Source organism: Poecile atricapillus, chromosome 2 (assembly GCF_030490865.1).
Source record: "Poecile atricapillus isolate bPoeAtr1 chromosome 2, bPoeAtr1.hap1, whole genome shotgun sequence".
Lineage (NCBI taxonomy): Eukaryota > Metazoa > Chordata > Aves > Passeriformes > Paridae > Poecile > Poecile atricapillus.
The window spans coordinates 5,317,942-5,333,908 of NC_081250.1; the positions used below are offsets into that span (position 1 = coordinate 5,317,942).

Below are 15,967 nucleotides of genomic sequence, written 5' to 3' on the forward strand. Positions count from 1 at the left end.
GGAGAAATGAAAAGGCATTGCGTGGCTGGGGAAGATACAGGCAGTCAGCACACACAGAAAAAATTGTTTACAAAGTAAAACAAAGCTGCTTGGTTCAGGCTGTGTTTTCCTGGGGTGTTCCATGTAGCGTCTGGAAAGGAAAGGTGGAAGAACAGATGTTCAGGCAGGAGGATTTAAATGTCAAGATTAAGCTCTCATTGCTGTTTTGGAGTCAAATTTGAAGCATACTTGATGGGGTGATGGCAGCTTCTAAATGAAAAAACTGAAAGAAACCTGATTGTATCTCTAAAGTGATCTTCTCCTGTGCCTGCTCAGCACTGACCCACCCCAGGGAGAGCCCTCAGCCAGGTGGGATCATTGCACAGTGTGCATTGCACGGCTGCACTGGTTCAGGAGATCCCTGACCCTTTACTGAATTAACAGCATCTTCCCAGAGGTCATAATCAAAGAAAATATTTCAGAGAAATCTCCTTGCAGAGCCAGCACTCAGGTTGTGTTTAGTGGATGGCTTCTATCCAAAACCTGGCCAGATTTCTTAATCAAAAAGGCAAAGTGGGTTTTTTTCTAGTCTATTCTCTCATTTTTGTTCTGAGAGGAATGCATAAAAGATAAACCTTATCAGATCAAGCATTTCTGTGCTCCATGTCAGTCAGTACTGACTCTGTGGGTGACAAATTAAATCCTCCTGGATGCTGCTCATTCCTGTGCTGGCTCCACCAGGATGGACTTTCCATCTGAGTATCCCCATCTTCATTGGTAAATTCAATACCTGATCCTCCTGTTGCTGACAGCTTCCACACATTTGATGGTGCAGTTTGATGGATTTTACTGTCCCATTTCCAAATATTTGGCTCAACCAGAAGAGTAGGGCTTTTTTTCTGAGCAGCTCAAGAGCATTTAGGATAATGTTTATCTTAAGTGAGGTGCTCCAAATACACTCTTAAGTTTATAGAGGTTTGCTCACATCCTATCTGCACATATAATTAGAAAAAATACTGAGAAGACTCAATGAAAAGGGTATTTATCATATATATCATATTATATTTTCTTCTTTTTTTTCTTCTTTGTAGAAGCTGATGGTTTAGAAAGTTGATGTTGTTAGCCATGCATGGGCAAGTAGTTGTTTCATTTCCATAACTTCCCTGTTTTGGAGTTACTTGACTTCCTTTCTACCTGTTTCTGTTGTTTGGACAGAATTAGTGACAGGAAGAGAAGGATGAAAAATGGCTGAATTCTTGCTACCTGGTACCAACAACTTCCGTAGGTTCACTCAGGAATCCTTGGCAGCCATCAAAAAGAGAATTGCTGCCAAAAAGATTTGTCGAAGAAATGCTACAGAGCAGAAACCTAAGGAGAAATCACGTCCTCAGCTTGACCTAAAAGCTTTCCAGAAGTTGCCAGCCCTCTATGGAAATCCTCCTCCAGAGCTCATTGGGGAACCACTGGAGGATCTTGACCCATACTACAAAGATCATAAGGTTAGACCCAACCAAGATACTTGGATCTTATTTTTAATTAATTTAATTTAATTTATTGTATCACCAAAAGTTTCCATGGGCAATCTATCAAAGAGTTTTGCTTACATCTCTTTATAAAACTCTTGTCCCTTTCTAGGTTAAACAGCTGAATGATGCACTGTAATATTTTTTGAAAAAAGCTTAACTTTCATTTTTAAGAATGAAATAATATGAAATCAAATAGCATTTGAATCAGAATAGAAGAAGAAAAAATAAACTGGATAAAGGAAGAAAAATGAGGGGGTTGAGAGAAATTATAATAATTGGAAGTTATAGTAATTTTGTACATTTTGTACATAATTTTGTATATTTTCATAAATTCCATAGTTTTGAACAATGTGTTTCACTCCATCTCAATGCTTTTTTTCCACTTACACACAAAATAAATGATACCTAAAATAAAAATTATTTTAAAACAATGCTGATGAATCCTTACAACCCCCTGACTCCATATTCCAGTTGTGACATATTGAAGAATATGATTTTCAATAACAAACAGAGAAATGAAAGCAAATCTATTGGGAAATATGCTTTTCACTTGAGAGGAGGTTAAACACTGAACTAATCCCTACAGTCCAAGAGCTAGAGGATCACTGTCAAAAAGTGCAAATAATGAGAAGGCTGCAGTTCTTCCTTGCACCTCTTGTATATCTTGACTCAGTGAGGGGCTCATTCTATTTTAAGAGAATGATCAAAATCAAGATTAGATCTGTGCACAGCTCCTTACAAATCACAAGGCTGAAAAAAGAAGTTTGTGCTAAGGAATATTTTGCAGCCTGACAGTTAAAGTTTCTGATGGATAACAAATTTATACAGCCTTTCCAGTAAAGCAGGCTAAAGTGAAATTCTAGCTCTTGCTCATGACTGACACGACAGGATATAGCACAAAAATATGCTCTGTGCTCACTTCCTGACAAATTCTTGTTTATTTATTTTTAAAAGGTTTTCATAGTGCTAAACAAGCAGAAAACAATCTACAGATTTACTGCTACACGTGCCCTGTGGATCTTCAGTCCCTTCCATCCAATACGAAGAAGAGCAATTAAAATTTTAGTGCATTCATATCCTTTTATCAGCTTTATTCACTCTTCTTGATTATAAACCCCTGAAAAATCCTGAATTTTGTATTTTAGAGCATTGAGTTAATCTGGTCTTTTCCTCACTACAGATTCTAGTTGTGAATTGCCTTAGATATTATTAGTGTTTTGGTGTTTTTGTGATATTTAGAAATAAATTTTGTGACTATTTGGCTTATTTAGCCCGATTTTATACAGATTTTTTGTTTTGAGCTCTGATATTGATTTCCTCATGCGCCATAAACAAGTATCTCATTCTGAAGCCTCTCCCAGGGAGAAGACTGATAAGTTCTCCATCCTCTTTTTCATCTTCTGCTTACCCAAATGTGGGAATTAAATTCAACTCACATGCCAAATCTAATCAACCATTGGCCAGTTTTGAGAGAAAAGGCTGAGATAGGCAAGCACACACAGGAAAACACATAGAAAAAACCCATGCAAACAGTTTCTTTGGGAAATAAGATTCAAAAAGTGTACATGTTGTATAGGAAATTAAATATTTCCAGAAATGTGGTTGCAGGGAATGCCTTGGGAATATAAAGGTAATATCCCACCTCATATATCAAATTTAGGGGCTGGGAATCACAAGTGTATTGCTCCAGTTTGGCACTGGAGAAGGACACCTGAGCTTGGGGAATCAGACCCAGAGTGGAGTCTGTGATGTCCCTGTGTGGATTTCAGATTTCCAGCCATCTGCTGGCCCTGTGGTGTGAGGTAACTTCAGTGACTCGAGGTTGTCATCACAGCAGTGTGCAGACATCCCTGGAATGATGCCTCTCATCTGGGGCTTTCTTTGGGCAGAAGTTGGCTGACATTGGCATGTCCACGTGAGTTGCCCAGCTCCTTCAACAGCTGGACCAGGCCTAGAGTTAAAGCCAGGAATGATATTTTTTGTGGGGATGGAGAGGATGGACAGTGGCAAAGATAGATGTCTTCCCATACTCTTCTACCCTATGGATTACCCACGTGTGGTACAGCAAGGTATGAGATCCAGCTCCAGAATCATGTGCTTGAGCTTGGGTGTTAAAGTATGAGGTAGCTGCCCAAGCTCCTGTTCTCTGGGCCAGCAGAGAAACTTTTTCCAACACCTGGAAAACCCCTGGGGCTGGCTAAACGTGGGCATCACATTATAAAAACCCCATTAGAGAGCATCCAAAGCAGGGCTATGAGGATGGTGGGTGGTCTGGAGGGGAAGCCAGATGAGGAGCAGCTGAGGGCACCTGGTGTGTTCAGCCTGGAGGAGACAGGGGAGACTCATTGTGGTCTCCATCTTCCTTGTGAGGGGCAGTGGAGGGGCAGCCCTGATCTCTTTGCTGTAGTGACCAGTGACAGGACTTAAGAAAACATCTGGAACCAAGCCAGGGGAGGTTTAGGTTGGATATCAGGAAAAGGTTCTTCACCCAGGGGTGGTTGGGCACTGAACAGACTCCCACTGAACAGACTCCCACTGAACAGACTCACACTGAACAGACTCACAGCACCAGCCTGACAGAGTCCAAGAAGCACTGAAACAACGCTCTCAAGCACAAGGTGTGACTCTTGGGGTGTCCTGAAAAGGGCCAGGAGATGGCCTGGATGATCCTGATGGGTCCCTTCAAACTCAGCATATCCTATGGTTCTATGAGCTAGAGTTGTTTGAGACCGCTGCAATCACCCTGTCAGATTTCGTGCTGTCCTTTGGAAGAGAAGAGCTTTGCCAGGTCAGAGGCAGGTTTGGGCTCCACCTGTGTGATCTGAGCAAGTGTTTAACTTGTATGCCTTAAAATGAAACTGCAATTGCATCCTTCCATGCAATCCTAGAGTGGTTGAGGGTCCTTTTTCCAGACTGGAAAGGCTTAGAGAAGCAGATCTGTAATCAATACAGAAGTCCATGAATAACAGCAGTAGTGTGTTGTCATCTAACATGGCTCAAAAATCAGTAAATACCTGTGCATCCTCTTCTTACATGTGCTTGAAACAAAAAGCCAGAAAATATGCCAGTGACTGATGCAATATTCAGTTACATTTCTGAATCCATGTTGTATTCTTTGCCTTCACTCCCATGACTTACATTGTTCACCTGGTTTATCATGTGCACCATTATAACTAATTGTGTATTCATGGCTCTGTCTGAGTCATCTAAGTCTTCATCTTCATGGAACACATATGTTGAGTAAGTATCTGTGGGTATGTATATTTTTTATTTATGTAGCTTTATTGAGTTATTGAGACTTGACACTTTCACTTGAGATAGTTTTTGGGAGATTTAAAAGGAAAGTTGCCTGTCTTAAGGGAGTTTTTAAATTTAGTTTTTATTTGAGGCAATAGTTTTGTCTTGAAACACAATATATACAATAATTTTGGTGTTATAGGAGTGAGTAAGATTAAATTCCACTGTTGAACTGGCTTCATGTCTGTTCTGTTGCTCCAGTTTTCCAACTTTCTGAAGTTACTCAATTATTTGCTCTGTATCAGGATGCATTTCCTGTTGTTACTGATGCTGGTTGAGCACATGGGAGTTAATTGCTGCCTTTCAAAATTCTGGCTAATTATATTGAAATGATGAGTTTTGCTCTAATAAAATGTTCTGTCAGAAACACTTGGCCTACAGAGTGCTGTTAGAATGTAAAGCTTTTATCCTCGGTGCTGCAATGTTAAATCACAATAAATCCATATTTTGTAGTCATTCTTGAAATGTATAATGCCATGGGTTGTTGGTTTTTTTTTTTTTTAGAGACTATTTCAGCTGGCACTTTTTCACTTTGGCAAAAATACTAGAATATGAATATTGATAATTCTGACACCTAACACAAAGGAGAAGATTCCCAAATATTAGTATTAAAAACAGTTCTAATTTTTTTTATTATTATTATATCATGTTAAATGACACTGAAACAACTTGGAATGGCAAACTCTCTCAAAAAAAGCAGGAACAAGGCTCTGCATGGTATTAAAATACACATCTCCAGAAGATGCTGCAGTTCTTCTCCACCTATGAGAGAGTTAAAGGCTGTAACAGAGTTGTATCTGCTGTTGGCATCAACTACCACTCAAATGCATTTCAAGAATAATTTCAGAATACTTCTTTCCAAATAAAAAGGGAAGCACTACATCCATATAATTTCTTAGTGCATTTGCTGACTACCAAATGAAAGCCTTTTGAATTCTGTAGGGATGTTGCTGCCTTCTTGAAATTATAAGTGCACTCAGTTAAGTCCAGAAGAGCTTTTACTGATAATTTTCCATTAATAAGAATAATTGCCATCTTAAATTGAAAACCCTCCACTCTTGTATTCCTCTAAGTGTTTTAAATATTCTGCACAGAAATGGTTGCTGTGTGCCCAAAGGAAATAACAGAGAACATCACACATTCACTTGGCTGTTTGAAACTGGAGGAAGATACAAATTTGGACCTTTATTTTAGCTAGTAACTGGGAATTTGGTGTTTCTGGAATTATGGGCACTCACATGAAAGAATTTGGAAAAAAATTCAAAATGTCAAACGCCAAAAAGTGTCTCATGGGTTGCACATTAATAGCCACATCCAGATTGCAGTCAGCTACTGTCTCCAGCTCTGTGTGAACCAGATACTGTTGGAATGCACAGAAATCCAGCACAAATCTGTTCTCTCCAGCATTGTCTCAGCTTTCTGCCCAGACATTAAATAGTCTGAGCCTCTTGAGTTGGGTGCTAACACCGTTCCTTCCCTTTGGCTCTTTTCTCCCCTCCTTAGATTTACTTTCACTGGCATTTACACTTTTGAATCATTGATAAAGATATTGGCGACAGGATTCTGTCTAAATGAATTCACTTTCCTTCGGGATCCCTGGAACTGGTTGGATTTCACCGTTATCGTCATGGCGTAAGTGGGAACAAATGAAATATGGATTATCTGCCTCGACTCTGTGCTGGAACTTCTCATTGCTGTGGTGCAAAAGACTGTCTGTGGTTTAAAAACCAACCCATGGCTCCTAATTGCACCTGAAACTGTCTAGAACATTGACTTTTCCCCTTGTTTAGCACTCACTGTTTTACAATGATGTTTTAGTCTTTCAAGAAAGAAATAGAGCTGTGCAGGACAAGATATTCCCAGTGGTGGATATATGTGAATGGATGGGTTTATACTGGTGAAATGTAAAAGTTGGGCATAAAAACAGACTTTGTGACCCCATGAATGAAAGTATTAATTTGCAGTTAGAGTGATGGGTATAGACACCAGGATAGCAGACTAAATTACAGATCTATCTCTAAAAATCATAGTTAAAGTCTAATTTTCTGGTAATTAGCAAGCTTCTATGTACTGGTTAAATGCAGCTACAGAAAGGAGATCAAACCAGCTCAGCCAGCATTTGTAAATTCATAATTTTGAGTGGTACCTTTGTATTTTAAATGAATTATGTTTAAAGATGCTCGCACAAAAGCAGCTGTACACAAGCCAGGAGCCACCTCAGAGAGAAACTCTAATAATGTAGAAGTTAATTTTTATTTTATGAGCTTTCAGAAAAAAGCTTTGATATGTAGTTTTTTAATATTTAAAATACACTTGGAAAGATTGATACCCAAGAATGACCACTGTAAAAAACTGCCCTGTTAACTCTGCTCAACCACTTGGTATTTCACATCTGGTCTTTACAGGTATGTGGGGGCATTTAGTGACCTGGGGAGTGTGTCAGTCCTCCGGACTTTCAGGGTTCTCAGAGCTTTAAAAACCATTTCAGTAGTCCCAGGTAAGAAATCTTATGTGCTGAGTATGTTCTCCTACTTATAACTCATTCTTTTCTTCATTCAAAATGTTTCCTTTTGCCTTTTTTTTTTCCCCTGTATCTTTCACAAGTTGCAGATACATTTGAATTTGTGCACACAAAAAGTGTCTCAATTTATCTGTCCCAGACAGAATGAATCAAGTGTTAGAAAGAATATTGAATATTGTTTATTTTCATTATGCTTTTAAAGACACTGTTCAGAGTTTATATTGTCAGCTTTACAGAATGTTCTTTTGCATGATGTGAGTGTTATGGTTCCACAGAAATAATTCTGGGTATTGAAGGAACTTTACCCCTAATGATCTTATATCATCAATCCATGCCAGGATAGGTTCAGACTAGATATTATCTTCACAAATTACCAGTGTTGGAAGTATCATTTGAATTATGGCTATTAACTTAACGGATAAAGAAAACTAGACTATCTCTGGTTCATCATTTTTGAGTGAATATTTTTCAGGGTATAAAGGAACACCTAAAAACTGTAGGGTCAATGAAAGTGGGAAAAAAATCTTTATCTCACATTAGTCACTCTCACCCTAAATATACTTGAATTGCAAATATATTTACCACATATTATCCTGTAATTCGTATACTTCGGCTTTTATATATTGCTTTAACTCTAATCAAGTATGGCATTTGAATCTCAGTTTTTCAACCCATTTTTCCTTTTTACATTGTCTTTTTAGGGCTCAAGATCATTGTAGGGGCACTTATCCAGTCTGTGAAGAAACTTGCTGATGTGATGATCCTGACCGTTTTCTGCCTGAGTGTTTTTGCCCTCATAGGCCTCCAGATTTTTAAGGGCAATCTCAGGCAAAAGTGCATCAGGAACACTACAGAGTTTTGTAATAAAACATGGGAAAGTTATGAAAAGTTTGTTAATGATTCAGGTAACTTTTTCTCCTTCACTCTTCTTTAGATGGTGCTACAGACACCTATGCACGCATGTATAACCACTGCTGTGAATTATGTTGGTGTTTTGATTGATATTTTGATGAGTAACTACCTGATAATGGCCTTCTGATTGCCAGAGCAGCTCACAGACATCCAGGAATGCACTCCTTCCCTTCATTATAAGAAAAAGCACTCCCGAATTTTCCAGTAACATCCAGATCTGTTTCCCTGAATGACATGACAATAACTGAAACACGCATTAGCTCGTTCTCTGTTGTAATTCCCCAAAGTTCACCTTTTACTACAGGCTGAAGAGCCCATGCATCTTCATTTTCCTGCTCAGTGAAAACTTAAAACGGAAGAATTTGTTGAAAAATCAAATTACTTACTTTCTGGCATCAAATGTGTCTTATTTTATGTCTTATATAAGATATGTAGAATACATATGTTTCATGTTTACACCTTGGCTGAGACTGGTGATGGAACCATGGAGCAGAGATCTGAAAACGCATCAAAACATTCTCAAACAAACAACTATAACATGCAATTCAGAATAGCAAAGCAAAGCCTTGTGTTAAAAGAGAAGCCTCAATATACGTGAAAAAAAACCAAAAAACCAGAACTGGAAAAACAAAACAATCAGTATCTGTGCCAGGAATATGAAGAAAGCTTCATCACTGAAGAAAATCTCTCCCAGTGAGTTCAGACACAGCAACAGTTGCACAGGATAAGAAGAATTTTCCCAGAAGAACTCTCAAAATACATAAAAAGTCACCCAGAATTGCTGTTTGCCCAAACTCTGTGTGGGAGATTTGTTCAGACAGGATTTCTTCAATAACTTCAAAATCCAGGGGAAAAAAGGGTAGAAAAAATTTTTGAGGAAAACCTTTTTTTTTTTTCTTGTTCCTACCAAGAGACCACACAAAAGAAACAAGAAATTTACATGCACAGAATGCTGTAAAAATCATAATTGAAAGAAAACCTGAAAAGGAAACAATCAATTACTAGAACACTGTAGCAGAGACCATGGATATGACAAAGTTGGGTTAAAAATTCTGATTTTCTGTGCTGAAGAACAAGAAGTAAAAGGATCTATATTTTAGTGTATGCAGAACACTGAAGCTGTATAAAGGAAATGGTGTGGAGAAAACAGAACTCAAGAAATACAAAATCTGTGTTGCTTCACAACCTTTGTGTTGTTCAAATTCTATGCCAAAAGGAATAGGAGAGCCCAGAGAGGTTTAATGCATGGTAGATGACTTTCTTACAGGATTGAGGATGTACAGCCTTATAAACCAAATTTCCTCTAAAGCTAGTTTTATATATATTTATTAATATTTATTTACTTTAGATATTTATATTCATATTTATATTTATTCTATATTGAATTTATTTGTATTTATAGACATATATTTATATATATAGACTGCTTTCCTCCTAATTTTGTGGGAAGTTCCCATCTCCCACACATATTATTATGATTCTCTGAAATTCAGTCACTGAAGCCTCTTAAAAAACCATTTTTCTGCAGTTTGCTGGAGTGGAGCTGAGCAAAATTTCAGTGGAAAGTAGCCCAGATAGGGATTAATTCCTTTATGGAGCATTTCCAGGGTATGGCAGAGCTGATATCAAAGGTTTCTGGTGGCTCTGAGTCGTGCTGACTTATCTGATGAGCACAGGAGAGGTTTGAGAAGCACCAGGGGGACATGAGACCTCCCTTACATCTGGGATAATAAATCCACATCTTAATGGAGATAATTAGCTATTAGCTAAAGCTTTTACTTTGATTCTGCTGATAACAGAGTAACTAATGCTAAGAGAAATAGGGGAAGAGTTCAAAAAGGGCACAGCTCCAGCATCTTAATGGATAATTCTGCATTTCTCAGCTGAGCAGGGTTAGGAGCTGATGTTTGGCTCTGCAGTGGTGGATATTCACACAATCAAATATTCTTTCTTCCCTCTCAGAACTGGACTTTGTCTTTTGTTGTTCACTGGAAACAGAACTGGTCTGTTCTACTCCTGGAATGTTTGCACACGTTCTTGGAGAGGGGCAATTGCTACGGGACAGATCTTTGCCAGTTTGTGCCAACACTTACCAAATATTGCATTGGTTTAACATTTAGATTAGATGTTAGGGAGAAATTTTTTATTCAGAGAGTGGTGAGGCCCTAGCACAGGGTGCTCAGAGAAGCTGTGGCTGCTCCTGGATCCCTGGAAGTGCCCCAGGCCAGGCTGGACAGGGCTTGGAGCAACTGGGATAGCGGGAGGTGTCCCTGCCCATGGCAGGGGTGGGATGAGATGGGTTTTACAGTCCCTTCCAACCCAAACCACTCTGGGATTCTGTGACTGTGTTTGAGTCTATGTCTTCCAATTCTTCATTTCCTTTATGCAGACATAGCCAAATTGATAATATCTTTAAAAATTCTGAATTGATGGACTGCCTTCAGTGTGAAATTTGTGCACACACATATGCATGTTTGTAAGTGAGGCCAGGGCATCCTGCAATCTGCTGCAGTTAATGTGAGCATAGGAAACCTGTGCTCTTACAGGTCACTGGTTACTCATCACTACTCATATTAAATGATAGAGGATTCAGGCAAGAAAGTGCTCTGTGTTTAATTTTTCTTTCCTGTTTTTTTAATAGATGACTTTGCTTTAAAAAATGGTACTGTGGATATTTTGCTCTGTGGTCCTGGTGCTGGGTGAGTGCACTTAAGATTGTATCTTCCTTGGAAGTTTTCTCTGCCTCAGTGCTCCTTAATTTGTTCAGTCGTGTGAGACAAAAGCAGAAATTCCAAGCTTCCCTTGAATGCAGAAAAAGGAACACAGAAAAAAAGTAGAGCAAACAGTCAGATAATTTAAGTCTTGTAGGGAATGAAATATGAACTTGCAGTTGGGTTATTCAGATTTAATTAGTCTTTTAGACTTTCTTGAAGTATTGTCTTCCTCTTTCCCATGGATGTATGAGAGAACTGAAAATGTGAAATATCTGAGATATAACACAGGACAGACATTCCTCTCTGTGAAGGCTCATGAGCATTAAAGTGAAAAAACAAAACATGAATTTTGGAGGGCAGGTTTGGGGAAGGAGGGAGATGTGGATGCTTTTCAGTGAGGGGAAGGGGATGAGGATTGGTAATGATGGGACTGTCCTGGGATGGTGGTCTGCTCCAGCCTGTCTTCTTCCTTTGTTTCTGGAATGTGGGTGCTGCTCTTTCCATCCCTTCTTCCAGCCAATTTTACCTGGAGTAGAAAATTGTTTTGCAATCTAATGAACTGCAGAGCTGAAAGTTAATCAGAACTCTTACATAAAGCTGAAATTTTCCTTGAAATCTGCACATTTATCTGCTCCACTTTTTGTTATTAATTCTAGGGTCTGTCCTCCTGGATATAAATGCTGTAAAATTGGGCCAAACCCCGATTATGGTTTCACCAGTTTTGATACATTTGGCTGGGCTTTTCTTTCCTTATTCCGCCTGATGACCCAGGACTACTGGGAGCGTCTGTACCAACAGGTACCAGCTTTGTGCATGGTTCAGAACTGATCTCCATCAGATGAAGCAGAAAATGTGTAGAGAGGACAAGAAACCTCAAATAAAAGCAATAGCTGCAAGGCTTTTCACCCACGTCTTCCCTCCTGCCTGTGACTCCTAGGAAAGGGATGCTGAAGTGCTTCCCAGCCCTTTCACCCTGCTCCTGGAAAAAAATCCTAAAAGGGTTCTGTACTGTCCTTCAAAAATGTAGAAGTGCCTCCTTGATTGTCTTCATGGGATGTACAATCAATGATTCACATGTGAGGGTATAGGAGGAAGGAGGAGGACAGGGAAGAATAACAAAGAAATTTCTAATTCCATTTAAGCTTCCCGAAGCACCGTGTCTAGGAAGCTCAGTGCTTTTAAAGAATTTCAGAGACACATTGAAAGCCTACTTGGTATTTTTTGTGGTAATGTTTTATCTCTGGGGTGTGTTGCTTGCAGACCCTCAGAGCTTCTGGGAAGGTGTATGTAGTCTTCTTCATGATGGTCATCTTTCTGGGCTCATTTTATCTAGTCAACTTGATTCTGGCTGTAGTAACAATGGCATACGAGGACCAGAACAAGGCCACCATTGCTGAAACTGAGGCAAAGGAAAGGAAATTTCGGGAAGCTATGGAATTACTGCAGAAGGAGCAAGAGGTAGGTAAATTATTCTCTTGCAAAGTGTTTGTCTCGTTCTATTTCTGGTCATGTAGCCTGGTTTAGGTTGGAAGGGACCTTAAAGATCATCTCATTCCAAGCCCCTGCCGTGGCCAGAGACACCTTCCACTAGACCAGGTTCCTCAGAGCCCCATCCAGACTTAAGAAAAAGCATCACCCCCTGTGTACCCCTGTATATAAAAACCACCCATGGAAACAGGAGCAAGTGATGACTTACTGAAATTAGTGATTCCTGGAGCTACACAACAACTCCTTGTTCAGCTGTGTACGTTTCCTGTGAAACAATGACTTTTATTCTGGATAAAAAACATTAAAGATCAATGTTACTGAAAGAAAAACAGTATTTTTAAATCTGGAAAACATAAAATTTCATCAACCAGCAGCTTCCAAAAGAAAATGTAGTTGGTTTTTAGTTCTTTTTTTATTCTATTTTGTCATTTGGGCTGCTGAGAAAAGAAACATACAGTAATTCTGCTGCATCAACAACTGAGCCAAAACCTATTGTAGTTGAATGAAAAATCTCTTGGTAACTTAAATAGCACAGAAGCTTCTGGAACAGAATACTCCTGTATTTTTAAAATATCACCCTGAATTCAACATGGGAAGGAAAATCATCCACACTGTGAATATAGTCCCAAGGATCCCCAATGAAAAGAAATAATTTTATTATGGTTTGAAGATTTATTTTGGGGAAATGATATATTCTGCTGCATTATTTTCAAACTGAGCATTTTTATTGTAAGCAAATTTGCCATATGGAGGAGTGGGAGCTATAATGTGATTATTTTGCCTCTGGCAGGCCCAGTACATGTGATCATAGAACACACTGCAAATAGAAAATTGTTCAGTGCTCCATATGTGGAGGAATCTCCTCTTTCTTTCAGCATTATCATATATTTGAAGATTTTTAATGAGTTTTGTGAAACACAAATCGTTAACAGGAAATTATAATATAGAGCACAGAAGTGCTTTCTTTCTGCTTTTATTCAAAGCACCCAGAAAAATATCACCCATGTTTTTCTTTGAATTTCAGTCGCTGGGTATTAAAGGGATTGATATCCTATCACTTAGCTCCTTTGAAGCCTCTTCTCTGTCATCCAAAGAAATCAAAGAAAGGAGCAATAGGAAAAAGAGAAATAAATCATTGGGGAGAGAAGATAATGAAGAAGAAGAAGAACTCCCCAAGTCACAGCTCCCAGACAGTCAACGAAAGTTGGTAATCTATTATTTGAATCTGAGATCCTTACAGCTTTTCTAATTTTATTTTAAAATTAATGTCTTGAAAGCATAAACAAAATCCCATTACAAACACGGATCACTCTTAAGTCTTTAAAATAAACAAAATGTGGGATAAAAAAGAATTAGATGTAAAAATTAATATGAAAAAGAAGTATTATAAATGGAGAATGAAAGCAAGGTTAAAATAGTTAAATTTTCTATAACAATGAGAAATAAAAATAAGCGAATGACTATCAGAACTTAACTTTTATACCAGCATTCTCTGCAAAAAATTTAATTCTTAAAATATAAGTATAAAGCTTATCTCAAAAATAGCTGGTATAGCTCATAAAGTTTTATTATCTGCTGTTGCAAATCTAAACATAATCCTTGCTGAAAAATCTAAATCAAATAAGAGTTTTAGACTTGTAGTGGTAGATAACAAATGTTAATAATTTACAGCTTCCCCAGATGTATTCTATGATATTATGCTGTTCTTCTCTGTTTTGCTTTTCTTGGGCTTCCAGTCTCTCCTGGGCCTGGTGTACGGCCCCAGCGAGGCCAAGCGCCGGCTGAGCCACGGGAGCGTCTTCAACTTCCAACTCCCCGCCGTGGAGGTGGATCCCAGAGCGGATTTGGGTGACGAGGACCCCCGCGGTGCCAGGGGACACAAACCCCGCTGCCAGTCGCTGTCGGGGGCGCAGATGGGAAGACGCCCCAGCCTGCAAAGCCAACGGGGCCACAGCTCCCACCCCGCCACCCCGAACTGTGCGCGCAGCAGCAAGGGGGGCAACGTGGATGATCTCCTTGGGGTGGGGATGGGCACGGGAGGAGGGAGCAGCAGGGTGCACAGCCAAGATCCGGTGTCCTCTGATGGAGCCATGCTTCCACCAGTCATGGAAGACTTGGGAAAAGGGGGTCTGGTAAGGAAAAATAGAATATTTTAAGTATTTGCTTTTTAATGTGGTTTATCAATCAGGGCAAGGTTGGGGTTTTTCTGTTGTTTTAAGAGTTACACCTTAATGGCCCACAGTGATGCCAACTCAAGCATACTGATATGGCAGTTTTTCAGCTGTCTGTAGAAACTGGTTTTTAACAGTCTGACACTTCCTGAAAATTAGATTTTAGCCTTCCTGTTGTAAACCTTGCATTTCTGCTATTCATTAATTGTACTAACATAGATTGAAATGTTCCTAGTGCTGGAATTACAAGTCACCCAAAAGTCTCTTCATTGTAATACTACCCAGGGCTGTAGTTTTGAATACCTGTGAATTTTTTTTCCTTTTCTTTTTTTTTTTCTGTTGTTGCTGTACCTACCCGTTCAGCATCATGCAGCAGCTTTGCCTGTAAGTTCCCCAATTTCCCCTATTTATCCTTCACTCCTCTCCTATTCCATTATTCTCTTGAATAATTCCTAGACCTATTTCCCCTCATACACTCATTTCCAAGGCTGTGCTTGTCCCATGTTATGCACTTGCAGGATCCATTCACTGCAGCCCCAGAACAGAGTAGGACCTTTAATCTCACCATCAATTACACCTTGTAAAAACGTACATTTATTTGGCTGCATGTCATTGCTCCTATTAACTCTCACAGTTACCCATCATCACATCCTGGCTCATTTCACTCCCGTGGTATCTCCCTAATCGTGTTTACTTCTCTGAGCAGCCAGCTGTGCATGATGAGAGCAGCATGATGCATTTACCTCCTCATCTGTCAGTGGAGCACTTTAATGAAGCTCTTCAGAGACAAAGGGCAGCAAGTGTAGTCAGCATAATTACCAGTGTCTTGGAGGGTAAGTGGCTCCTTATTAAGTTTATTTCAACCCTAAAGTAATGCTACCATGAAATAAGAAAAAATTTCTTAAAGATTAGCAGAGATTTGTAGGCGTGTAGTTAGGAATTTCATTGTTAGTTTGGTCTTCCTTTTGAAAAAAGAAATGTTACACAGTCTCTATGTAGTGGAACACACCCTTTGCCTATTGAAAAAGCTGGTTTTGAAGGATAGGGAGTGAAGGGGGTTGGAGTGAGGGTGGGTGGAAGATATTTCTGATCATCTGACCTGCAGCTCTGGGACACTTTTTTCATCGCGATCCTCTGATTTCTGTTGTGTCTGTGGTAGAATTCAGAGTATTCACAGGCATGCAGAATCCAACAATTAACAAGATTATGCAAGTGAAATTAGTTGTGCCAATTCTTGGATATTGAATACTTAACTTCACCATTTTATTACTTTAATTTACCTTCCCATGTGAATTTTTGGTGGGAGTTAGTCAGCGACAGTGATTTTGATAACTGATAGTTTAGTTACAGATCTTGCTG

General features: G+C 39.1%; 1 protein-coding gene across 1 annotated transcript in view; it reads left to right on the forward strand.

Annotated features, from left to right (window-relative positions):
* Window positions 1–1,223: 1,223 nt before the first annotated feature.
* The window catches only part of LOC131576329 (sodium channel protein type 5 subunit alpha-like), a 31,927-nt gene continuing 17,183 nt past the window's right edge, over window positions 1,224–15,967 (forward strand). The window contains exons 1-12 of the mRNA XM_058832915.1: window positions 1,224–1,478; window positions 2,460–2,578; window positions 4,644–4,745; window positions 6,306–6,434; window positions 7,208–7,299; window positions 8,025–8,228; window positions 10,877–10,934; window positions 11,606–11,747; window positions 12,210–12,407; window positions 13,462–13,644; window positions 14,174–14,569; window positions 15,312–15,441. Of these exons, the coding sequence (XP_058688898.1) occupies window positions 1,224–1,478; window positions 2,460–2,578; window positions 4,644–4,745; window positions 6,306–6,434; window positions 7,208–7,299; window positions 8,025–8,228; window positions 10,877–10,934; window positions 11,606–11,747; window positions 12,210–12,407; window positions 13,462–13,644; window positions 14,174–14,569; window positions 15,312–15,441 (2,008 nt within the window). The remainder of the gene's footprint in view (window positions 1,479–2,459; window positions 2,579–4,643; window positions 4,746–6,305; window positions 6,435–7,207; window positions 7,300–8,024; window positions 8,229–10,876; window positions 10,935–11,605; window positions 11,748–12,209; window positions 12,408–13,461; window positions 13,645–14,173; window positions 14,570–15,311; window positions 15,442–15,967) is intronic.